General features: G+C 36.4%; 2 protein-coding genes and 1 long non-coding RNA gene across 4 annotated transcripts; 2 read left to right on the top strand and 1 right to left on the bottom strand.

The window, feature by feature from the left end:
- The first annotated feature begins 1345 nt into the window (after positions 1–1345).
- Positions 1346–2190, top strand: LOC113275280 (peptidyl-prolyl cis-trans isomerase 1). The gene has a single exon (XM_026524757.1). The coding sequence runs from the start codon at positions 1431–1433 to the stop codon at positions 1944–1946; it is 516 nt and encodes a 171-aa protein (XP_026380542.1). The 5' UTR covers positions 1346–1430; the 3' UTR covers positions 1947–2190.
- Positions 2191–3630: 1440 nt separating this feature from the next.
- Positions 3631–5665, bottom strand: LOC113275281 (protein DJ-1 homolog D-like). 2 transcript variants are annotated; one of them, XM_026524758.1, is made up of 5 exons: positions 5563–5665; positions 5305–5421; positions 4777–5220; positions 4308–4673; positions 3631–4073 (listed from the first exon to the last, which is right to left on the bottom strand). In XM_026524758.1, exons 1-5 carry the CDS (start codon positions 5626–5628, stop codon positions 3843–3845), a joined length of 1224 nt encoding a protein of 407 aa, XP_026380543.1. In that variant the 5' UTR covers positions 5629–5665; the 3' UTR covers positions 3631–3842. The 2 variants fall into 2 exon arrangements, with proteins under 2 accessions (XP_026380543.1, XP_026380544.1); XM_026524759.1 differs by having other exon boundaries at positions 4055–4193.
- Positions 5666–6521: 856 nt separating this feature from the next.
- Positions 6522–8781, top strand: LOC113275282. The gene is made up of 4 exons (XR_003323522.1): positions 6522–7080; positions 7208–7376; positions 7477–7582; positions 8048–8781. It is a non-coding gene; the product is annotated as an uncharacterized LOC113275282 (long non-coding RNA).
- The last annotated feature ends 18360 nt before the right edge of the window (positions 8782–27141 follow it).

Raw genomic sequence — 27141 nt, forward strand, 5'->3', positions numbered from 1 at the left:
TGATGGTTTCTGTTCTTTAGCCAAATTATATCATCAAATGCACTTATAGGACATGGAATTTCTACTGTTCCCTTTGCATTTTGCACACATGAAAAGGATTACATTTCATCTGATGTTTAAGTTTCTGTGATTCCCCAGACAAATAAGTGCAACTCAGTCACGGGTTTACGGGTTGAACTCGCGGGTTCACGGGCCGGGACGGGTTAACCCGTTTACTCACAAGCCGACATTTCTCAAACCCGAACCCGGCTTGTTTCAAAACAAGCCGAACCGGGTTCGGGTTTTCATGGGCCGGACACGGGTTAACCCGCGGGTTTTGGCTTGTTTGCCAGCTCTAATTGTGAGGTTCAACAATTCTAAATCAATAATCCATGAATTAAAACCTACGAAGTTTTGCATTAACGAAAGAAAACGACTTTCTATAACTTCATGAGAACATGAAGGATTCAGTTTTCTTGTAATCGAGTTTTTAAAAATGACTCTGATATATATTTTTTTTCTGATAATAACTTTGTTGCTAACAAAATTTCCAACCCATATCGCCTGTATAATCACCCATTAATTTTACTCGTTATCAAAATTTTATTAACCCTAAAATCTATATAACGTCTATCCATATGATTGATAACATATCATGCTTTAAAAAAAAACAAAAAACAAAAAAAAAAGATAAAAAAAAATCAAACTATCAGACCGAATGAACCCACCCGCCACACGGCCACAGGCGCCCATGAGCATAGACAGGGCGGTAGTGCGGTACATACTAGGCAATAGGCTACGGGCCAATATTAACACGACTCATACAGTACAACGTCCCGCTTTAGCCCACCACTATACTCTTTTGATTGAGGGTCTCATCAATTCACGTGTCAATTTTGCGCTCACGCCTCAGAATAACGACAAGAAAGGAAAGAAAAAAAGAATCCCAATAAAAAGCAAAAGAAACCAAAATAAAATAAAAAAGGAATAACATCACATCACGGAACGTCCTAATCGTCTACCCTATCTATAAACCGTTAGATCATCCTCACAATTCAAACCTACGGTATCACATGGAGAGCACAATTAAAGACCACACAATTTACGGAACCACACTAACCTAGTTTTATGCGGAAAAAAAGAATAAATAAAAAAAAGAAGCAAAAAAAAGACTCTTCTCGAATATATCAAATAATTACCCCTACTACCCCCACCGTTAACTCTAGTCAAAACCTAACCACGGTTATTCCGTAATTCGTACTTTTCTCCAAAACCCTAGACTATTTCAGATCCCAACACGTGTAAAACATAAACGGCTAAGATCCGTGCACAAAACGAAACCTTCACTTATATAAAATCACAAGGAGCTCAAGGAAAAAATCAAAAGCAAACAAACCAGCAAACAGTGATTAAAAAAACCAGAGAGACAACCCAAAACCTAGAAAAAAATCATGGGAAACCCTAAAGTTTTCTTCGACATGACCATCGGTGGAAATCCTGCCGGACGGATCGTCATGGAGCTGTACGAAGACTGTGTTCCTCGTACTGCTGAGAATTTCAGAGCTCTTTGTACCGGCGAGAAGGGTGTTGGTAAGAGTGGTAAACCACTACACTACAAAGGATCTAGTTTCCACAGAGTGATTCCTGGATTCATGTGTCAAGGAGGTGATTTCACTGCTGGGAATGGTACCGGTGGTGAATCAATCTATGGTTCTAAGTTTGCTGATGAGAACTTCCAGAAGAAGCATACTGGTCCTGGAATTTTATCCATGGCTAACGCTGGTCCTGGAACTAATGGATCTCAGTTTTTCATCTGTACTGAGAAGACTGCCTGGTTAGATGGTAAACATGTCGTTTTTGGACAAGTTGTTGAAGGTATGGATGTTGTTAGAGCTATTGAGAAGGTTGGATCTGGCAGTGGAAAGTGCGCCAAGCCAGTCGTTGTTGCCGATTGTGGTCAGCTTTAATTTTACTCTCAGAGAATGATAATAATAATCTAGGGTTTGGGATTTAGGGAGTTTGATCCTGGGGATCATGAGGTTCTATCTGTTTTTCTTTTTCTAGGGTTTTTATCTTTTGATGTGTTTTACTAGCGTTAATTTCCTCAGGTGGGTGGTGGTGGTGGTGGTGGTGTGGGTCTATTTTCTTTGTTAATGGGATGTGAATGCTTAATGATGATGAACTATTTTCTATAAATAACTTTGGATTTTATCATTATTATTTTTTTGATCAGATTTTTTTTATCTTATGATCTGTGTATTCTTATGATCTGTTGATTCTGAATGTTGTTAAATTTACTGTTAAAAACATTGCGGTCTTTTTCATGATGACCTGATTGTTTGTTGGCATCTCGTGTAATTTCATGGAATTGAATGCTATTTCTGGTACTGGTGGGTTGTGTATGTTGTTGTTTTGGAAGGTACCAAGCTATATCCCTAGTCTAGTCTATTTTCAGGACCTTTAAACATGTCCCATAAGATTTATTTTCATCAAATTGATTGCAGTCTGTTAAAATCTATTGCTGCTGCATTGTGCCTAATTGCTAATGAAGATGGTTGTTGTTTGAGTTGGTAGTTCAATGTGTATCATGTTGTTTTTAAGTCATGCTTCAGTTCCTTCATATCTCTAGTCCACCTTGAAACTTTCCTTGCATCACCTGCTTTCCAAATTTGTTACCTTGCAAACCAGCCAAGTTCATTCTTCATCAGTCTCCCAATAGTGCCTCCTTCGATGTCCAAGGTAGTGTTGGGATGCTCAAACTGTCTTCCATGAATCATCTCCTCCTCCTTGGCCATCTCCTCCCCCTAGCATCCCTTCTTTCCACGACCTAAATCCTCCCCCTTCTTTATATTTCTCGAGATTTCTGAAGATAACTTGAAAGATTTTCGATCTGACAAGATTGTTACACTATCCCTCTCCATCTGCCTCTTCCCCTTATCTTATGCACATGGCTTCTTGCTGATCTCTTTCCACTCCTTCAGAGTTTGCTTTTTCTAATTATTCTTCTTGTTTAGCTTTTGTTAATCTGGCTTATTGGGTCTAGTTTGATCAACTATCATGATTATGTTTAGGAAATAACACAGGAAGAACATGGGAAGGAGGGAATTGTGATGCGCGAAAATAAGTGGGACAAAAGAGCTGCTGGTATTGATTAGAGCGCTCCAATACTTCTGTTAGCTTGTAATTAGGATAAAAAAACCATGAGGTTCTTATTTAACTTTTCTACTTACAGATTACATGGTTAACTAGTGTAGTAAACCTGCCTATCAACCTGATTTATCTTGTTGTCTCAGTTGCTTGACGTTTTTCTGCAATATTGAATTCCAAACTCGAGAACCTGGGACAAAATCCTTGTAGAGACACTGGTTCTGGTTTTTGTTAGTTTCATAACCTTAAGTCATGCAACCTGCACAGTCTGATCTTGATGCACAACAATAACCTTGTGATGGTCTAGGCGACCTATTTCCACAGTTAGATAATCCTCATAGTTAACAGAAAGAAAAATTCCCTTTGATGTACTTTCACTTAAACCGTTGTATGTATCCCAAGTCAGCATCTATCTCCATAGTATGACATCCCAGGTCTTCAGAAATCATAATGAAACTTCATAAACAGGGGCATGTCGCCAGAGTAATCATACATATTAGTAAATTGCTGGAACAACTCAATGAAGCAAATACAAAATCTGAAGAGTCTAACACAACAATCATTCAAGAAGATAAGGAATACAACACCTAAAAAAACAGATATTTGAATTCACGGCTACTACAAGGGCGGTGGTGGATGTTCTGGGTAACAATATCTTATTACATATAAATGTCATTTTAGCAGCGCGACTTGACCGCCGGTAAAGACCACTAAACCTATAGCAGGATTACTCCATCGCCAGTCTTGTCTAAATCCCAGGTACCTGACACTTGAATTCCAAGAACTGACATCAATTGAGAAATGAATTGTGCATTCCCACGCCAAGTGGCTCCACTGACCAAATTACCATCTGTATAGCAAGTGTCTAATGAACTAGGCTCGACCCATATCCCCCCTGCCATTACCACATTCAACTTCACTGATGGGTGTGCTGTACATTTCTTTCCCTACGGCACGCAAAAAACATGCAAGTAATTTACTTATTGACTCAGCTAAGGAGAATCCAACTTGCTTTAACAAATATTGGTGTGTGCATAGCGGCGCAAGCAGTGCTGCAATGTGTTAAGCTGTAAACTAGCCAGATCAGTACTAAAGTTGTGGAAATATGTATTGGTTCTTAAAAGTTCTGTAGCCAGATTTGCTGGTTGGTAAAGGTTTCAAAAGTGTATGTCAGTATGTACCTTCAAAGCATCTGCAAAAGATAGAATCATTTGCCCATGACCCGTGGATCCAACTGGTTTTCTTGCATCGGTGAATCCTTTTACTAAAGTAAGTACATCCTCATTCACTGAGAGGTACTCTGGAGCTTGGCCACCGGGAAGAACAAGTGCATCATAGCTGGAAGAATCTAAACCTTCAAAGGTTTCTGTGAGGGGGAAATTATAACCTGTCTTCCCACTGTACGTTTGATTGCCTGGATGAAACTCATGGATAACTGTTGGGCAGGTTTCACCTGCTTTCTTGTCAGGGCACACCGCATCAACGTGACATCCAAGAGCTTGCAGAGCTTGAAATGGCACCATTAGTTCCAATTCTTCAGTAAAATCCTAGAAAAAAGAGAACTTCAAGATTCAGTTGTAGAGAACTAGGCTGAGATTACGAACATGGAAGATATAGTGGAAGCAGTTCGGAGTCTAGCTGAATGCTTACCCCACAAAGGAATAAAATCCGTTTATTATCTGCACCAGATACTTTGCAACCCAGGGTTTCCAAGAATAGAGAGATAAATTTCGGATTTGCTACATATGAGACTCCCGATACAAGATTACCATCGATAGCATAACCACCAGGACTATCTGCTGGAACCCAATGAGCGCCTGCAGCGATTACTACAGCCTTCAAAGAAGGATAAGCCGTCAACGTTCGACCCCTCAGTAAGTCACCAGCTGCCAAGATTAACGATCCGTGACAAATGGATGCAATTGGTTTCCCTGTCTGTGCATATTTTTTGGCTAGTTCCACAACAGATTGAATCCCAGCAAGATATTCTGGTGCCCTTCCTCCGGGGATGAGAAGCCCATTGTATTCGGTTGGTTCAACTTCATCAAATGTAGCATTCAATGTGAACTTATGGCCTGCTGTCTCAGAAAATGACTGCAATAGACCATGTTGCATGCATTTAGCCTTAGTTCATCTTTTATGTGAAACGCAGGAAATAATTTAGCGTTGTATTAGTACCCGGTGAACGAAAGGCTGAAAAATAGAAGTATGCACGTAGTCACCAGCTTTCTTTCCAGGGCAAACTGCATCAACTTTTAATCCGAAAGCCTCCAATGCTTGAAATGCTACTTTCGCCTGTAAAACACAACAATCACTTGTAAAAATAATCAAACTACCCGAATAAACAATCTGACACGGTATTTACAGACATTGCACACATTTAGCAATGGATACGTTTTCTAACTTCATTTTTCTTAGTTCATCATCATCAATTACCTCAAATTCTTCCATATGATCTCCACATATCATAAGAACAGATTTTTGAGCTGGAAAAAAAACCATTATGGAAGGATAGAAGAAAAATGAGTGAAAGTGAGGATTTATCTGGTTTGAACTACTCGGTGGATAAAGAGATCCCTATAAATAATAAGTGGCCTTCAAAAGTTTTACATTATTGGGGGGCAACAAAACTTGAAAAACGTGGTGTCTAGAACGTAGTAAAGACAATATTAGGTGGAACACTGCGATACACTTTTTGTTTCATCCGGAATGATAAGAGCGTCTAGTTGGGAATGGTACAATATCTTTTTTATTGGCACCAGCAAAAGTTTACCGGTCTGGTGGTGTGGTACCCAAACCTTTTATTGCAGCAAATGTGGTACCCAAACCTTTTATTGCAGCAAAAGTGTACCGGTGGTGTGGTACACAAACCTCTTATTGTTCAATCTATCAAACAAAAATAAATGTGTTTTGCTCCATATGGTGGCTATAAATGTGCCTTTTACAGTAATTAAGGGCTCTCATTTTTTTGAAAATGTTGGAAAGTGAATGAGATTTAACAAAAACAAATGTGTTTTGATCCATCTGGTGGCTCTAAATGTGCCTTTTAGAGCGATCAAGGGTTCTCATTTTTCTGAAAATGCTGGAAAGTGAATGAGATAAATCGTGGCTCAAAATATATCCTTCTTTCACGCCCCAATCCAACGTTGGAAATTCAACTTCTATCTATCTAACAAAAACAAATGTGTTTTGCTCCATCTGGTGGCTCTAAATCGTGGCTCAAAATACACCATTCTTTCACGCCCCAATCCAACGTTGGAAATTCAACTTCTATCCCTAAATGCAATGCGGTACACAAAGGAGGAGTTTCCAAAGATAACGTGCCATTTACTCCCATTTATATCAATTATCAATTTCCAAAAATTACATGCTTTATATCAATTCCATGTATTATCTTCTGATATGCAAAAAGATATGGCTGTTCTTCTTCCAAATCCTCCCATTACTGGCCAGTTACAGAAACCATAAGCAAAATCATGATATGTTACATTGAATTCCTTTGATTCATCTATCTTACCAAACAGATGGTTTTGTAACCATCTGATGGCTGTAAATGTGTCTTTTAGAGCCATGGACGACTCTTATTTTACAAAATTTGGTGGAAAAGACAAATCCTGGCTGAAAATGAATCCCCTTTCCAAGCCCTAATCTGACGGGAGAGATTCTTTCACTCATTCTTTCTCTTCGGTTACAAAATTTAATGAACGCCGCATTAAAATCCAATTAAGCCCTATATTAGGGATTTTCTTCTCCTCCCGTTGTTCGCCGGTTACACAAGCCGTTATCAAAAGATTCAAAACCATTATTTGAAACATTCAATCCCTTAGATTCATACCTGATAATCAATCTCTGACGTTACAGGAACCCCCTTGAATGTTCAACTACATAAATCTCAACATAATCTTCCCAGGTTTCTCCGTTTTTTTCTTCAGCATGCTCTCTCAAAAAAACCAGGTAACTACTGTCTTAGTCTGGATTTTATTTTAGATTTTTATTCGATCGGTATATTTGATTGGATAGGTAAACAACTCAGAGACTATCAAATATGTATACCTAAAACTAAAGTAAGTATTCTATTTAGGGAATGAAGAAGAACACGATACTCTCTAAGTATCCTCCAAATGAAGGAAAATCACGATGCCTCCATTTTTTTCTCAATCTTTGTTATCAGTTTTTTCTCTCATCGGATACTTTCTGCAGAGGAGAACAATAGAAGAAGAAGATTGGTGGATAGTCATGCTAAACGAGTAGTAAGTATTATCGTTATGTAAAATTAGTGAAGAATGGTAATTCTGAAATTTCAGAATTATTTTGTTTTTGCTTCATGACGGCTTTCTTTTCTGTTGATAGATCAAAACTGAAGGGTCGGGGTTAAGAGTGAAGGACTAAGAAGATGGAGATGTAGTATGAACATTAATCACCAGCAATTTCAAGACCTACAAGTGCAGAAAACAATGTATCACTTCTTTCTGTAAAAAAAATTTCTTTCTTTTTTCAAATTCTTTGCTGCTTTTTGCATCTGTTTGCTCAAAGGTCTAAATTCCAATTATTACTTGAGAGTTTGGGTTTATGGGGATTAGTCTTATAACCCCTTGAGGCCTTGCGAGTTTAGAGATTGATAGTACAGTATAATAGTCTTATAAAGCTGAGATTCATGGGTTTACATGACCAGAAATTGGTTCTACTATCTAATGGCTTAGATGACTAGAGGATTGAAGAATATTGGTTTCTTGATTAACACTTATCTCTATTTTGCTTGCTTATGTTTTTCTCAAATCTGAAGGGTAAAAAATGAATATACTGAATCTTAAATATCTTGATTTATGGGCTGTGACCTCTTCCTGAGAAGTCATTGTATTTATCTAAAATACATGTATATGATTTATATGGATTGTTACTCACTCATTTAGGACTAATTCAGGTAAAGATCAGCAGCTTACCACGGCCTCACAAGCCATCTCTTGCTTGAACTAAGGTCCGTGTTTCACAATGCTTTTTAAGAGTCCGATTAAATTTTGTTTTACTTTGCATATTATTATTCTTCAGTTTTTTACTATTTCAAAGTGACTTGCAAGACTGTCCAAGCTTTAAGGATGATGTATTGAACGATATTGTTTCGAGATGGAAAGGCACTTGCATGGCCCGGGATGATTACAGAAAATCTCACCTTAGAAGGTTAAATGGTGAGTTATATCACTTGCATGGCCCGGGATGATGTATTGAACGATATTGTTTCGAGGTGGAAAGGCACTTGCATGGGCCTGGATGATTACAGAAAATCTCACCTTAGAAGGTTAAATGGTGAGTTATATCTCTTATATTGTATGTCCAAACGCCCAAACTCAGTGGCTATAAAGGTGCATCTACTGTCTACATTTTTTCGTTGTTGTAGATAATTTTGCAACATGGCTAAGAAAATCTAGAATAAATATCGAAAAATTGCTCGCACCAGAAATAATAGTACGTCATGCTATTCGTTGGGCCTCTGAAATGATTTATTACACTACATTTGTAATAACGCAAACGGAATTATCTTTGCCACATATGTAAACCTACATAAATTAAGGTCTAAATAAGACCTCCATATGAGAATTTTTAAGACCCACTGTTCAAGAAGTGGATATATTTGTAAACGATAGATTTTCCCAGTCAAAGGTGCTAGGATTAATCATCGGCGATTATCGATATTGCTGTGCTTCTGTCACCTTTTTTTTGGTTTTATTGATTTCTTAGAATATCGACAAACTCTTCTATCTAGATCGACTGACCATGCTCATCTCATCATGTTATATTGTTTGCACAAAAAGCATGGTTTGTCTGGCTTATATATTACTAGCTTAGTTTCTTCTAGGACAACAAAATCTCCAATTGTTGAAACCAAAACAGAAAGGACCTGACCTCTGGCAGGTAATTTTCCACTATTTTGCTCGCTCATTAGTCATGCTATACCTTGGAACAAAGTAGCCATCTGCACAGATGCAACTTTCTCTCTTATGCATCTCTTTTAGGCCAAAAAATCTTTATGATTTCTTTAGGTCCAACGAAATTTATATATTTCCCATTGTTTCATTGCCAGATTTCTTTTCCTTCACTATTTTCATGGGGGGACCAAACACTGACCATCCAAAAATTAACTTTATGCAAGTAACTTTTCTACTCTGAAGTGATAGACCTTAGCGGCAACACCATATTTGCTGCGTTGGATAGTTAAGTCTATCTATCGTATTGTCCGCGCAACTGGATCGGACGCAGTTAGGATGGCAGGGGTATACTAACTTCTTTTTATCTTTGATGAAATTGGCATCCTTGAGTCGATTGAAACAAATTCCAGTGCCTCCATCCTAAGTTTCAAGGAACCTATATTTTGTGTTGATGTATACCTACTCCATATTGTATTGGCACCAGGAATAGGGAAAAAGTAAGGTGAATGGATATTGATAATATTTTGAAAATGTCAGGACTACCAAACAGCCCATCCCTCGAGTCATGTGCTTGCAACGGCCAAGGATCAATCTGACCCTGATATAGAAGATGAAACACCCACCAAAAAAGCCAGTTTAGCGCGTAATATGTCAGCCTCCAAAAAAATAGGATTACCAGTGGCATAAATATGCCTGCTTTCTGATATATATCATACTAACGATATCAGTTTCAATGGCTGAAGTGGCACTAATAAATATCACAGGTGTTGCCTACTCAACCAACGTTGAATACGACTTGCCAAGGAGAAATATACTAACGATATTTGGTTTAATGACTGATGAAGTAGCACTAATAGATATCAAAAGTGTTGCCTACTCAACCAACCTTGGATAATACGTACCAAGGAGAAACAATGAGGTTGAAGGGTGCATTAATAGTACTTGAGGGGCGATATGTAACGTGTTGACTAAAATAATTAGTATTCAATATTTATGTTTTTGGTTGGTTTCGCTTTCTGTATTTCAATTAAATGGATGCTTGGAGTCCGGGAGTGACTGCTTTCAGACGAGAACTTTGTATTTGATGGAACCAGTGATTTGGTTTTGGTGTGATCAGACAAATAAAATAAATAAGGAATCAAATTGTATTGATAAAAAGAAAAAGGAAACAAGAAACGGCTAGGCGATACAAACCCAACACAAGCTTACGAGCCTGCACACAGAGCACGAAAAATTGCCAAGGCGAAACACAAACCAGAAGGAGGCCACCAAACAGCTAAGAAAATGCAATGAGGCTACCAAGCCAACTCCAAACGGCTATGACAACAAATAAAAAAAACGATCAACTCTTACTTCAAAAAAACAAAAAAAAACTCACACTAAGAAGATCCCTTCTTGACTTGGAACCTTTGAATCTCTTGCCTTAAGCCAACCCCAAAAGAAGAATCTATTATCAACTATAAATATGTCTGAAAAGTATGACAACTGCGCGTGTAGATACTTTAGAGGATGAAAAAGACTATCCTGATCCTAGAGTTCATGATGTTGGATGGCCATGTTTAAGGTATTATGATACATTTCCATTCACATTATAATATTACATTGCTCGACTCATGGGTGATACAGAATCCCAACCATAGTAACAACCAGAGTGTGGAATCCGATATTACGAACTGGAATCGAAATCCCGGGTCGTTACGGCACGGGTCATATACTAGTCTATCTAACAAAAACAAATGTGTTTTGCTCCATCTGGTGGCTCTAAATGTGCCTTTTACAACGATCAAGGGCTCTCATTTTCTGAAAATGCTGGAAAGCGTTATCTAACAAAAACAAATGTGTTTTGCTCTATCTGGTGGCTCTAAATGTGCCTTTTACAGCGATCAAGGGCACTCATTTTTCAATGTGCCTTTTACAGCGATCAAGGGTTCTCATTTTTCTGAAAATGCTGAAAAGTGTTATCTAACAAAAACAAATGTGTTTTGCTCCATCTGGTGGCTCTAAATGTGCCTTTTATAGCGATCAAGGGCTCTCATTTTTCTGAAAATGCTGGAAAGTGAATGAGATAAATCGTGGCTCAAAATACACCCTTCTTTCACGCCCCAATCCAACGTTGGAAATTCAACTTCTATCCTTAAACTCAATGCGTTACACAAAGGAGGAGTTTCCAAAGATAACGTGCCATTTACTCCCATTTATATCAATTATCAATTGCCAAAAATTACATGCATTATATCAATTCCATGTATTTTCTTCTGATATGCAAAAAAATATGGCTGTTCTTCCTCCAAATCCTCCCATTATTGGCCAGTTACAGAAACCATAAGCAAAATCATGATATGTTACATTCAATTCCTTTGATTCATAAACGATAATCAATTTCATGCGTTACTCAATAGTACCAACCCCTTAGAATGCTTAAACTACATAAACCTCAAGAGAGGTTATATCATCTTCCTATGTTTGTCCTTTTGTTTCTCCGGCTTACTAGGTAATACTAGGTTGGTTTCGATTAATTTTGGATCTGGATTTCTTAATATTTGGACATGTTGCTGTAGGTTTTGGTTGGTCTATTGAGAAAAGAGCTACCATTTATCTCAGGTAAACAATTTTGAATACTAGTCTTGCTCATTTTCATTGATAGTTACCTTCGTTGATGATGTAATCATACGGTGTAAAAAACCATTTGATTTGTTTAGACTCATATATGCCTGTGAATCAAATATCTAATATTATCAATATTTTTTGGGTTTTTGCTGTTGTGATTGATTCCTGGATTCATATCATTTATAATTCATTCCCATACTATTTAAGTTACTTCTCTGAGTAATTGATTCCAACTTGGTGCATTCCATACTCTTTCGCGAATTTCAAATGGGTTCTCAGATTTGGAACAATCCTTCCAAATGGTCAGTGGAACAAAACAAATGTATTTTGAAGACCCACCACCACCACCACCACACCGTCTATTTTTTAATGTTAGTATAATGCAGGAAGAAAACAGATATGGCTAGTGGTTTGTAGTTGGAGAGGAGGGTGAGTGACCAATGGAGCATACGTACCAAGTGAGAAACAAATATACAGAATACCTAGGTTATATTATTACTCATTACGTACCTATGGCACCACTAAGGAAAATTATGCTTTTTTGTTATGTGATTACTTAATCTCTTCTGATCCCGTTTGATATAGGTTCTTGCTCCGGATGAAAGAAAATCACAAGTGTTGGTTTTTTTGATGTTGAGAATGATCACTAAGTCACACTCACTGCATTTTATATAAATAGGGAAACTTATCCCTCCTTTACAGCTTCCAAGTTGCCGCATAACCTTGGCGATGAAGTTTTCATTTCAGAACCCTCCCGTGCACCATCACCAGTGAAGCATGAAATTATATCAGAATTGGAAGGAGGACCAGTGAATCAAAAATCCGCGACAAGCAAATTAGGGAGCTGAAGCTAAGCAGTTGTGCCCACAGAACCATTTCGTCAAGTCTCCTTTTTATTTTATTACGTGGTGATTCATTTTCTGCAAAAAACCATTGAGGTATTTGGGTTATACTATTATGGGACACTAGGAAATTTATGTGGTAGGAAATTTATGTGGTACAAAAATGTGCCAACCAAAGTGTCATCTATGTTATGGAAATTTAATCTCTTCAAATATAATTTCATCCTTTTGGATACAAATAAATTGTTCGGCAACTTATTACTTTTGGATGTTGACTAAAGCAAACAAATTTCCTTCCATGGCACGTTATCTTTGGAAACTCCTCCTTTGTGTAACGCATTGAGTTTAATGATAGAAGTTGAATTCCACGATTTTGAGAGCCTTTGATCGCTGTAAAAGGCACATTTAGAGCCACCAGATGGAGCAAAACACATTTGTTTTTGTTAGATAGAACAACCATAATTTTTGGCAATTGATAATTGATATAAATGGGAGTAAATGACACGTTATATTTGGAAACTCCTCCTTTGTGTGACGCATTGAGTTTAAGGATAGAAGTTGAATTTCCAACGTTAGATTGGGGCATGAAAGAAGGGTGTATTTTGAGCCACGATTTATCTCATTCACTTTCCAGCATTTTCAGAAAAATGAGAGCTCTTGATCGCTGTAAAAGCACATTTAGAGCCACAAGATGGAGCAAAACACATTTGTCTTTGTTAATTTCCTTTCGTAGAATCATATCACACACATTTTTAATGGTTTAGATTGTTCAACTGATTAAACATCTCTTTAGTTATAGATCCATGGTCCATATCTTCAGTTTATGATTCCTTTGTTCTTTCTAATTCAGTAATCAATCAATCAACTTTCTACATATAAGCGTGAACAATTTAGTATTTCATAACCTTTATACAGTAGTTTGGAGTGTGAAGGTTAAATATGCACAGTTATTTATACATCACATGATGCATATGTTTCATTGCAGGTGCTTGAATACAAGACCGCCACATCGTATACACTGTCTATGAGGAAACGGAAAACACCTCATGACATTTCTTTGTAATGGGATCCCACCTACTCGGTGAGATTTTGCAGTGCATTTCATATAGTTTTCCGATCCACACTACATTTTTGAAGGAAAGTGGACAAGAAAGGAAGACAATTCTTTACCCACACCAAGAAACACATATAACCTTTGTGAGGGTGTTGTTTAAAATGGCGGTTTGCCAAGTATTTTTGACGGTGGAAATTCAAATTTTTGGAACCAGTATGGTCCAAAAATATCTAATAACCATATCGTTAAAAAGTAACTGCATAACCATTAAACCATATCAAGCAAGCACCATAGGTGAAGAACAACAACAAAACAAGAAGAAAGTTTGGCGATCACTTATCATTGACACCTAATAACAGCACGGGTTGTTACGGCACGGGTCATATTCTAGTCTATAATACAAAACATGATGGGTTTTTGAGCTTGGACGGACATATAACATTTTGGGAGACAAATGTTGCATCCGACTATTCCAGTCTCATCTCAGCCAAAGACATCTAACGGATGTAAGAGTTGTAACGTCTTTTCGTCATGAATATACTTTGAGTGGGTTTCCTCATAATTAGGATCATAAATAAAAATTAAATATATTTTTTAAAACCATTAGCTTTAATTGTCTCATTGTTTACATTATATTCTCCATCTACGAATAAATAAATATTTTAATAAATTAATAGATAAAACACCAAAAAACTTCAAAATCAAGAGTCACAAATTTCAATCAAATACACAAATTAGATGAAAACTAAGTTATTCTCCGATCATTGAAGAATTGTACATAAGAACACCAATTATGGAGAAAATCCATAATAATCAGTTGTCTTTTTATTTAAATCATGTATCGGAAGAAAATTAAATTAAATACTAATAGTAAAAAGGTAAAAGTAATTTATAAAGAACAAAATATTATAGCATGCCCAAATGAGAAACAAGTCAACGCACAAAATTGTTGATATGAAGGCGTTTAGGGAAAGAATCGCAGCAACCATTTTTCATTTTTATGAATTTTCCCCTTCAATTAATAAACATGGGAAAAGAATCAAAATTACATAATGAGTTGTGCATGTCTCCTCAGCCACGTATGATACATAAAATTCTTGAATCGCCTTCTCCAAATTTTCAGTTGACATGAGATGGAAAATCAATAGTGGATTAAAAACTCATTCAGTTGATATATAGTCTACATCACTTGAAAATTTGAACGGTTTCATTAACTTATGTGAAGTAAAAATCAAAGTTTTAGTGGGGATATACGAAATTTGAGGGAATTTATTAGTTTCGAGAAAATGAGTAATTTTTGGAGAAGCGAAGTAAAGGCTCACGCAAAATTTGGACTGAAATATCGTCAGAATATTCATTTATTTTAATAGCTTCTACGCGTGACAAATGCCGACCTTTTTTCACTCTAATTTTTCATATTTTAATTTTGGAATGATAGGGAAGCAGATGTACGAATAATATCATACATATGTACAAACCATCTGTATTATAACCTAAAAAAATTACTAAGAACTAATAAAAAAATATGTTAGACTCGGCCTAACCAGAAGATACATTACATGCCAACTATATTGCCGCTAGAGGCAACAATTAAATAACACCTTACCCCTTTCCCCCCCTTTTTTTATAAATATTATTAGAACACGATATTATAAGTGATTTTGGTTGCGTCGGGATTCACCATGTTTGTAGATAATGTTGCAATAAATGTCGTTATGGTACGGGTTATCTCTAGAATGTTGGTGATATATATGGCTAATTTTATTATTGGGGAAAAATATTTCTATCCCATTTTATGTAATTTCTTTATTAGAAGTTCATCATTAACTTACTATATATGTGAATCCCATAATTAACTTTAAAAGGGATTATTTTACCAAATTATCCCTTAATAATCCGTTAATAAATTAAAAAATCAATCAAACCCATAAATATAGGAAAATCCCATTAATCATGCAAAAGGAGTTAATTATATTTTCTTTCTTTTTTCCATGTAATTCTATTTTCTTTATAATTATATTCTTTGTAACAGATTGACAATTATAAGATCCTAAATATACTCCCTGAAATAACTCATGCTTAAAATTACTTTCCTCAAATAACTTCCCCGTTTGTCTCTAAAAAAAACAAAAAAAAACACGTAAAATTCTATTAACCCTAAAAACCGAATTATCACGGGAGATTCAGGAAAATTTTAATGGAAAAAATATCGTTTGGTCCTTTTTAGGTGGGCCCATGTATGTTTAGTCCTTTGGTCAAACACCTTTACTGTTTGGTCTATAATTATTTAAAAATATTTAACTTGACAAAAATACCCTTCCATGTTAGTTTTTTTTTATTAGCAGTTCATTCTTCAAAATGAACTCCAGTTAATTTCTACTTATTTTTTCAGAAATCACCTAAAAAAACAGAGTTCATTCCATAAATGAACTCCATATAAAAGCTAAAAAAACCGAGTTCATTCCAGAAATGAACTCCATATAAAAACCTAAAAAAACAGAGTTCATTCCAGAAATGAACTCCATATAAAAACCTAAAAAAAAACAGAGTTCATTTCAGAAATGAACTCCATATAAAAACCTAAAAAAACAGAGTTCATTCCAGAAATGAACTCCATATAAAAACCTAAAAAACAAAGTTCATTCCAGAAATGAACTCCGTATAAAAACCTAAAAAAACAGAATTCATTCCAGAAATGAACTCCATATAAAAACCTAAAAAAAACAGAGTTCATTCCAGAAATGAACTCCTGATAAAAATCCATAAAACCAGAGTTCATTCCAGAAATGAACTCCTGATAAAAACCTATACAAACCAGAGTTCATTCATCAGAATGAACTGCTGATAAAAACCTACATAAACCAGAGTTCATTCCAGAAATGAACTCCTGATAAAAATAGAGTTCATTCGTAAAAATGAACTCCAGCATCATCAACTTCATCTTCTTCTTCGTCTTCAACAGCAGCAGCAAAACATCATCGTCTTCAACAACAGCAGAAATTCATCTTTAACACGAACATCAAACATCAATTTCAAAGATCTTCAACAACAAAATCAAGATCTTCAACATCAAAATCAAAATCATCATCATCTTTATCATCGTCAATAACAAGATCTTTATCATCATCTTCATTCGTTTGCATCATCTTCATTCGTTTGCATCATCATCTTCTAAAGAAAACAGAGTTCATTTCCAGAATGAAGTTCATCAAATTCATCATCTTCAACAGTTTCAGCAGCAGTGATGAAGAAGAACATAAATCTTCGTCGTTTTCATCATCTTCATCGTGTTCATCATCATCTTCAACCACAACAGCATCAAAACATGGAGAAAAACAGAGTTCATTTCAAGAATGAACTTCATCAAATTCATCATCTTCAACAGTAGCATCAGCAGTGACGAAGAAGAACATAAATCTTCATCGTTTTCATCATCTTCATCGTGTTCATCATCATCTTCAACCACAAACATCATCAAAACAGGGAGAAAACACAAAATCTTTGTCAAAAAATCGTCGTCTTGTTCATCATCTTGATATACTCATGACGTTTATCATCTCTGCAAATCGTATTCATCATCTCTGCAAAATCAAAACCCTAGAACTCACACAATCATCATTGTTTATGCAGCAACAGGAGAAGAAAAAAGAGGAGAGAGAAAGTAGATCTGAAAATATGGAGGTGGGAGAAAATAAATCTGAAAATAATATATTATCTCTTGATAATTGACTATATATATCATATGGTGACGTCATGGATGATGTAATGGTCCCAAAAGGGTATTTCTGCCACTACAAGATGACATTTGCATCATCCATGACATCACCATAGGACCAAACTATAATTTATATTACCAAATAGGACCAAACAGACAATTGACTAGGTCAATTGGACTAGACTTTCTCTAATATATTATTCTTAGGACCAATTGGTATTTCCTTGAATTTTAATTTTCATGCATAATTAGTTTTATGAAAAATCTTTTTCCACCCGTCATAATATGGAGTAATGGTGGAAATTTAAATTTTCACTCGTGATAAGCATTAGTCGTTGATGATAATCACAATCTTCACATGTAACACTCAGTCACAATATGTGAAAATCGCAATTATCATGATTAGTGATAATCATAATTTTCACAATTCGTGAAAATTGTAATTATCATGAGTAATGATAATTATAATTTTCACAATTCGTATTAAATCGTAATTATCACGATTTTTGATAATCACAATTTTTTAGGCTCGGAATGAAAAGAAATCAAAAGTAAAACAAGAAAAAAAAGCACATGAGAATTCAAGAGCATCCAATTCAAGAACATGTCGCATCATGGAATTAATTAAGGAAAACAAATTATCTAAAGAAACTAATCAAAATTGCAAGATTAAGGGAGGATAAAAACAGAAACAGCTTGGGTTGGAAGTTGGAACGGTACTGAACTGTGGTAGAAGGTGGAGATAAAGTTACGAACTTACAGTAACTTCTTTTAAGATTTGAGAACAGATGAAGGAGAGTTTAACCATAATTAACTGAGAATAATGAAATAAATTTTTAGAAAAAGGAAAGAATAATTAAGATTAATTGATTGAAATTATGGTAACAAACTAGATTTAGTTTGACCGGAATATATGGTAACAAAATTGACCCATAATCTCGGATTTAAACGTGCAACTAAGTTGTCCTAGATTTTTCTTAAAATATTTTTGTTAACATCATCTAACTAATTAAGGTTAATTTAGTCTCACATAAAAAATGGAAACCTAAATTTAATCTAAAATTGTTAATCGTAACCGTACATTTTGTATTTTGGGCTAAAGATATATAGTATTTTAATGATGGGTTTCTAGAATAGAGAGGAACCAAACATGAGTTTCTCAGAAATTTCCACTTTTATTATGTTTGGTAGACATTATTTTGGCTTGAAACAAAATAAAGTAACTCTCTCATAATTGAATGATTAAAAGGATGGAAAAAAATTACATCAGACGTAAGCAGTGATATGTTAGAGCACATGGTTTCTTTCAGCATAATGATCCAAATACAACGTAAAACAATATCAAAGACCACCAATCTTTGGGGATGGACTAAAAAAATATTATTTTAGGGAAATGTAAAATAATTCACCTGGCATTTTTATCAAAAATTATTACTTTATCAATTACAAGTGTAACAACATTTATAATTATTTGGATGATAAATATCTTAGATTTTCATTGCTACAAATTCGTATGGGGTCAAATAATTCTTACCATAGATTGTAGTATTTATTTAAATTATTATGACCAAAAATTATTCCGGCTCATACCGTGTCGTTACGGCACGAGTTATTTTTAGTTATTTGACGAGACCGCAACCAAAGTCCATAGTGGATGCTGCAGTGACATGGTACTATTTGGGACACTTGAGTAAGGCTGAGTGTAATGGATGGATTCTTGTAATGAAAGTGACATAAAGCAGTGGCTAAATCTTCTGATTTTGTTAATCGCCATTCTCTTTGCTCGCAGGTAAGATGAGCGGATATTTTAAAATAGGCGAGGTAAGGATCAGCGTCAGAAAAACTGAAAAAGCGAGGAAAGGGACCTCGTTTTTAAAAATTCGGCGAGGAATCAAGTTTCGCTTCACTGAGCGAGGAGCAGGACATCGCTCATATTTTCAGCGAGTCCTAGTTCCTCGTTGAAAAGAATTACTTGTTTGACCTTTTTATTCCTACACCCCTGTTACACCCTACTACACAATTGACACTCTTTTTATCTAATTTGTGCTCTCCTCATAATCGTTGAAAGTGTAGTCGAGAATTAATGGTCACCATCGTGATCAATGTGACAGAGCTTAACCCTAACGTGCAGGTATTTTTATTTATTTCGCAGAGCGACAATAGTGATACATGTATCGAATATAAAAATTGTAAACGCGGGTCATTCTGAAACATAATAAAATTCTTCGTTAGCAACAAATAAATTTTGGACACAACGTTGAATGTGGAGTGTGGTTTTTAGCGAACTCAAATTAGATTTAACTTATTTCATTATTTCAAACTATGATACAAGACAGTACCTTGAGCCAATATAATCACCAATTCTAAGCCTACTAAGTCACTGTTGCACGCACCGCGGATGAACTTAGCACGTGCAGCAAGACTTTAAACCGATAGGTGTCCCCGCCGGACAAGTGGTGTCTCGGGGTGGTTTACAAGAGGTTTACCCACAAAACCTTAACTCCGTCTGCAGTGGAATTAATCATCTTCATCGCGAGCTTCATGTAGGTCACATCATATTTCATCCGGATTGAACTCGGATATCCTTCATTTGAGCAATAAATAACACTCATATAAGTTGAATTCTTTGTTGATGGCCTCTGAGTATCTTTGTTTCGCTGCAGTTTCCTACAATAAACAAATAATAACTTATTAGTGTTTCATTTAAATAGTTTCTTAACATAATTTGATCCAAATTTTGAACCACTTACACAATCGTCGAGAATCCAACCGCTAAGTAAATTTTTGTATAAAGGTACTACAAAATCCAAGTATCGTTTCACTTGTTTCTTAATCGAGGTGACCCGGTTTTGTAAGACACGACCAGTTCTCTGTTTGGATTTCCGTTTCTAACTGTAAGACGTTGAACTACCAAATCTCATAAGCTCACTCCCGAAACACTATTTTGCGTGACATTTTCGGCTACAAAGACATTCATCCATGATGGATTATAGATGTATCTTCCTCGGTTGTGAATTTGATTGCCATAACCAACCCAAAAATAAAAATAAAATGTATTAAAAAAGGACTAAGATGTAAATGATAAACAAAGATGGTTTGAGATATTTCTCGTTTATTTTTTGGTAGAGAATGATGGTATTTATAGTAAAGTTCTTGGTCTGGATTCATTGAATATTTAAATTACATCGAATAACTTTTTACTCTTATCGATGCCTTTTGTCATAAATATTATCCTGTAACCCATTTACCACACCACTAGCTTCTTTGTCATAATTTTTATATTTTGGTAAGATGAGATTCTGTGTCAATGCCATTTTAATTCGTTGATTCTTATCAGTTTTCATCACTATTATTTTCCCTACATCTGTTGCCACTCTGAATTGTCATAATTTGTCGTGAATTAATTTGAGTAATCAAATCATCTAGCCATTGATATGTGTTTGCGACATGTGTTTCTGACAATATAAATATATATATTTAACACATCCAAGGGCCATTCTAATATCTATTCTTATACAGTATTGGTTTTACATTATCATCCAAGAGGCGTTTCTAAACAGTAATTTTCCTTTGTTGAAGAGAAGTCTGTTAAATTGAGGGATTCAGTAGTATTCCAGTGCGGAAGATAAATTACTGACAAAATTAGTGCAAGAGTTGTAAGGTAATAATGAATAACTTTTGAAACACTTTTTGGTTGTTTGTGAGGAGCGATTGTCTGTTCTAGAAAGTATGGGGTTGCTCGTAAACAGTAAAGGGTGTTTATGAACATGAGAAGCTATTTGAAATCCTTAAAAAGTAACTAGGGTGTGTAAACAGTAATTGTCAAAGCAACAGTATATAAGATGGGTTTTAACATTTTCCCACACCAATTAGTAAGTTGGATCCTACAAAATGATGGGCTACCCAAAGGTATTTCACACACCGAATATAGTGGTATGCTTGAACATCTTTTATCATAAAAAAAATAAAAAAAAAAGCACCATCTAAGCTACAAATGACTGAATTGATTCCGCAGAAGATTTGATAATTATGAAAATATGGGTGGCCCAAAAATACAGTGAAGACTATGGACGAGGCGTCATAACTGAAGAAATTTTCTGGATTAGGGTTTTTCACGATTACAAGGAGGATTTGGAATACAAAGGGGAAGAACATTAAAAACATATAAAGGATAGGTATGGATTAATCCAATCTGCACTTTGTAGTCTTCGTTTCCAACAGAAACGCGCGTTCAATAACGACCCTAAACCCAAAGAGATGACCCAATCGACAATGGTAAATGTTTTAACCATCTGGTTATAGTGATTTTAAATCAATTAAAATGAATTTAAAGTAAATATTTCAATGTTGTAGGAGTTACTGGCAAAAGAAGAGGCGGTTGCTTATTTCGATATATGGTTTTGGAATGGATATTTTGGAAAGCCTGGGTCAAACAATGATATAAATGTTTTGAACCATTCTGATGTGTTTGACGACGTCAACAATGGTATAGCCCCTCGGTACGAATATGTCGCAAATGGTCACATATACACTGAAGGTTACTACTTGGCTGATGGTATATATCCAAGGTATAAAATACTTGTGGCTGCTTACAAAGAAGCGACCCTAAGTCGAAAAAAGAAACTTTTCAACACATACCAAGAGGCAAAGAGGAAAGATGTGGAAAGAGATTTTGGTACAATGAAACGCAAATTTGCTATTGTAAATAATCCTTTCATCTATTGGAAAAAATTAGATATGAAGTCAATAATGAGAGGACGCATGATAATCCACAACATGGTTGTGGAGAACGAGCATCCTGCAGAGGATTGGGGAATAGGGTAGAACAACCAACTCAACCAGTGGTTGGTGATCTGAGAATGCCCGCCGGTGTTCTTCGGACCCAATAACATGGTAAAGGCTGAGGTTGGATCTCGCAAAGCACATTTGGGAGCGTCATGGGCCTGGTTTCCAAGAAAATGCGTTGATTATTATAGACAACCCGTAGACGCCTACACGGATTCAGAAGACGTTGATCCTGAAATGATGCATATCCGCCTGAAGATGGAGCAGAGGTATGCGAGAACTTTTTCGAGGATGGAGAATAGTAACATGATTTAATTATGATGTTTTTTTTTATGTAATGTGGTTGGATGCCTTTGTTGTGTCAGTATTGCTTTTAATTTAGGGTGCACTAGGAGTATGTTTGTAACGTGTGGGTTGGAATATTAATTACAATGTATGGTTTTAACATGTTTATTAAAACATTGGCTGATTTATTATTATTTATGGAACAAGTCAGATGGATTGAGGTACAAATAACAAAAGCAGTCCAAGGTAACACTTAAATAAACCCTAACTCATTGTCGTCGGTAACGCGACTGCACTTAGCATGTGTAGCAAGCCTTTGAACCGGTAGGTGACCCTAACAGACGAGTTTAGCCTTGTGAGGGTTTACAAAGAGGTCTACCCACAAAACTTAAATTTACATAACTACTCCTCATCCGAATTTTGGGGGTAGGATCACGCCTTAGTGTTAGCTCCGGGTTGAACTCTGTTAAGTTGCTCCGGGTTGAACTCCGTTTAAAATATTTAAAACGGTGTCCTTCTCTTGCTCATACATTAGTTTTTCCATGTGTTCCTGCAACATCATAACAAAATATCAAATCACTGTTGACACGGAGATAATATGTATAAGATATCGTGAAGAAAAAATAATAATCAGTTACGATGTTTGCACAGGTAAGTCAAGGGGGTCCTGTATGATATATTTTTTTTTTTGAATTGCCACATAAGTTCGGACTGCTCTTTTAATCACGGACACGCTACATTGAATGGAAGAACTGTTTCTCTGGTGGTTTGGGATTTCCTATGCAAAACCAGCCATGACTCGGGCCCAAAACTCATTTGTGGTAATTAAAAGCCTTATGTAATCTTCTTGTTGTGCTACGTTGACCCCACAAACTGATCAGGGCTAAGTCTTCTCGCTCTATAAAATTCACCATCATTCCAGAAGGAAAAAAAAAACCAAAATAATTGAAAATGGAAGAGAAAAGATGAGTTTAATCTCTAAGTTGCACGGAAGACTAGCTTGGTTGGATGTTTGTTATTGTGAAAATTTGTGTCTCTATTTATAAGGATTTAGGAATCATTGTTGTCACTATTTATAAAGATACAACGAGGTGACAACACATTTCCACACTACACCATAAATTGTTTGGAGGTTACTGTTTCCATATCAAAGATATTTATGACAAATCAACAACTTTTTATTAAACAAAAAAAAACTACTACACTTATTGAAAAAAGATACCAAAAAACATAAACACGGCAAAATTATAAAGATAAGCCATTGTCGGAGGGAACACAGTTATACTTAGCTTGTGCAACAAGTCTTTAAATCCCTAGGTGACTCTAGAGGACGAGTTGTAGTCTCTTGAGGGCTTACTTAGAGGTATACCCACAAAACCTATGATTAAATTAATACAACGAAAAGAAAATATAAAATTGACCTACTAAATTATTTATTAATCAATACGAGTATTGAATAATTCGTTTGCGCCCAAATTTCTGAACGGATGCTTCCTCTCTGCTTCATATAGGGATAGTGCCGCCAGCTGGTCACCATTTGTGTGTATCAGACATTGTCTGAATAACTTACAATTTTGCTTCAGTATAGTAATGCGATGCATGAGTGATGTCGCTAACCTATGGTTCTGCTTTCCATTGATAATAACAAACTTGCCCCTGATTTGATTCCAAAATTGATGGGTCGTTTGATTCATTCCTGCAGTTGGAACCGAATCAAATACCTTGCAGTAACTTCTAGGTCGTTATCTTCCTCATTTGAAAATATAGGCATTGCACTGAATGTTTGCAGAAATTATTTATGAAACTAAACAAGTGTGGGGTGAGGAAGTATGGTTGAGTGTTTGGGGTTTATATAGCATTGCTAGACGACAAGGTTAGTGGGAAAACTGAATTAAATAGTTATTCCCCTGTTACAGGCATCATGAAGAGCAATAATAGAAGGGAAAAACATAAGGTAAATGACAACACAAGAATATAGCGTTCAATAGAATATAGTTTGGTGGTGTTAGGAAACCATAGGTCATTTGTCCGAATTATTGGATACATATATGACATGGATAGGCTGCTGGTGGGCCCGGGAAAGCGTATAAAATTGAAGCGTAATAAAAACGGGCCTACAGTAATACCGCAAGTGCACGGTCGTCAGATGTAGCTCGTGCAAGTACGGGTCGATCCACAGAGACTGGGGGTGTTTTGTAGTGTTTAGCTATTTTGGGCTCTAGTTGCTATTGGGCTTCTAATTGTGCTTTGGGCTTAGTGGGTTTGTTTGTAATGATGAAATGGTTTTAGGCCTTGGGCCTTTGAATGATTTTGGAATGAACTGTGAACTTAGCTTTGGATTCAGTCAAGGATCTGGGCCTTTGGAAATGTAATGAATTTGGGTTCAAGTGAACTGAACTGAGCCTTGAACTCAGTTGGCTTGTAAACCAAACAGTGGCTGGATTTGGGCTTTTGGGCTTTGTTCCTGGGCTTAGCTTTTGACCTGAGAGTAACTAGGCCTTTGGAGTTAACTGTGGACTGAACTGGGCTTGTGCTGTGAGCCAAGCTCAGTTTCAGCAGCAGCAGTGGAAACCAGGTTGCAGCAGCAGTGGTGGCTGGCACAGCAGGAGCAGGTGCACAGCAAGGGAAAGGAAAGAAAGCAGCAATGGTGACAGTGCAAGCCAAGTAATAACAAAACAGAGATAGTTGCAAACCAAGGCTACAAGCCAAGGGCAGGAGTGTGGAGATAAGCTGACAATGAAGTAAAAAAAAAAGGAAAAAAAAGCAAAGCCAAGGCAATGGCTTTAGGCATTCATCTAGAGTGGGAAGAGAACCAGCTTGCTCACAGTCACTAGTGAGCACTAGTTTCTCCCCACTGCTCAATCAACTCAATGCTCTAAGGCTCTAACCTAGCATTGACACACAACAGTAAACTAATCCTAACATTTGAGAAGCTAACAGTTGACAAAACAAGAGATTCAAAACAGTGACAAAACAGGAAACAAAACCAAAGAAACCAAGGCTGTGAGCCAAGGGCAGGGAGGAGAAGAAGTAACAAAACAGTTAAGTTGCAAGTGACTGTGAAAACAAAATGTGGGTTAAGCTAAGGCTTTGAATCCACCCTTGTGTCCTAGCCAAACAATGTGATCCTAGGTTGAGTTGAAAATCCTATGCATACATCTAGAATGGGAGGAAAACTAATTTGCTCACTAGTTTGCCCCTAGCATTGACTGTCTTTTGAAAGAACAATCAATCACAGGCACTATGAGCATCAATCTCTTCCCATTTCTCAATCAACACACTGCACTAAGGCTCTAACCTAGCATTCCACTATCTAACAGTGCACTACAGCTTCATCTGAGCCTCAGCAGTGAACTCAGAACATAATTAACATTACAATGGAAACATGATCAAGTTTTAAACAGGAAATTAAACTAACTAACATGTGAGAAACAAAAATTGAAAGATGGAATTAAACAGCAAATAACAAACATGAACAGAAATTGAAGAACCCTAAATATTAAATTGAAAATTAAAACTAAAATTAAACAGTGATTAACCCAAATTTGGGGGTATCTCGGCTAACCAAGAACAACTTTTAACATCCTACATCAGTTCCTATTTATAGTTTACAACAAAATACAAAACCCTAATTCGAAACCCTAATTTTTTGCAAACCCTAACTTTTGGGGAAAATCAAATTCGACATACCCATGTGTGAATTCTGCTCGACCCATGCTTCTTGATGTCCCTCTGATGCTCTTCCTGCTCTTGTTGCGCTGTTGGCCTAGCCCTAGACTTCTGTGAACCCTAGCTTCTCTCACTGTCGAGTTTGTAGCATCAGGACTCGATGCTACAGACGAGAAAGGAAGAGACAAGGGTGGTGATGGAATACTGAGTTTGTCGGGGGAAGGTGGTAGTGGTGGTGTTCGAGGTGGAGATGGAAGAGATGGTGGTGATGGAGATGGCAGAGTTGCAGAGAATTTGGGAAGAAGAGAGGGGAAAAACTCGATGGAAATGGGATTAGGGTCTGTTTGTTTGGGGTGTAGGTGTTCGGTTGCTAGGGTGTGAAGCGGGGATAGCGAACTTTGATGAACATCGAGTAAAGAGCGTTGGATGATCCCATATAGATTGAATCGAACGGCTACGATGGATAGGTATGTGGCGACCGTTGGATTATGAGATACAACAAACTGACGGCTTCAGATGGAGTTAGGTACTATGGTGTTTCACAGGAGCTTCGGATTTTGATGCACAATGATGAGGCGACCGTTGGATTCAGATGTGATCCAATCTGACGGATAACGATGGAGACGGGTATGGATATTGGAAATGGGTTTGGGTAAGGGTTTTGGGCCTTGGGTATGCCAAGCCCATATATTCTTTAAGAACAATTCTTCCTCTTCAAGCCCACTTCTAGTTGATCCGGCTCTTGCAAACATCATTCTTCGCTTCCTCCTAGCGAGAGTCTTTGCCGTTCCTTTGCTCTTTTCGCTCCGCTATTCATCCAAACTTTATTTATTACCTAAAAATGCAAAATTAATTAATAAAAATATTTATTCTTGAAAACCAAGAAAATACAGAATATGGGATAAAATGTAGAATTAATGCACAAAAGATGAGTTAAATGCAAACAAAAAGATATAAAAATATGCACTTTTTAGCACTCATCAGCTGCATTATTAACTTGATGGCTATACACTGAAGTGACCACACCATTACACACTGCAGACTAAGTTGTGTGGGGGGACTGTTTACAAGTCAAAGATAATTTGAAATATATATGACAAATCGACTGCTTTTTAATAAAAGTAAAATAGGTAGTAC

Source organism: Papaver somniferum, chromosome 4, assembly GCF_003573695.1.
Source record: "Papaver somniferum cultivar HN1 chromosome 4, ASM357369v1, whole genome shotgun sequence".
NCBI classification, from domain to species: Eukaryota; Viridiplantae; Streptophyta; class Magnoliopsida; order Ranunculales; family Papaveraceae; genus Papaver; species Papaver somniferum.

Coding starts and splice junctions, on each gene's coding strand:
- LOC113275280 (XM_026524757.1), top strand. CDS start 1,431: ATGGGAAACCCTAAAGTTTTCTTCGACATGACCATCGGTGGAAATCCT.
- LOC113275281 (XM_026524758.1), bottom strand. CDS start 5,628: ATGGTTTTTTTTCCAGCTCAAAAATCTGTTCTTATGATATGTGGAGAT. Junction 5,422..5,562: donor ATCATATGGAAGAATTTGAG/GTAATTGATGAT, acceptor TGTGTTTTACAG/GCGAAAGTAGCATTTCAAGC. Junction 4,674..4,776: donor GGATTTTATTCCTTTGTGGG/GTAAGCATTCAG, acceptor TCTTTTTTCTAG/GATTTTACTGAAGAATTGGA.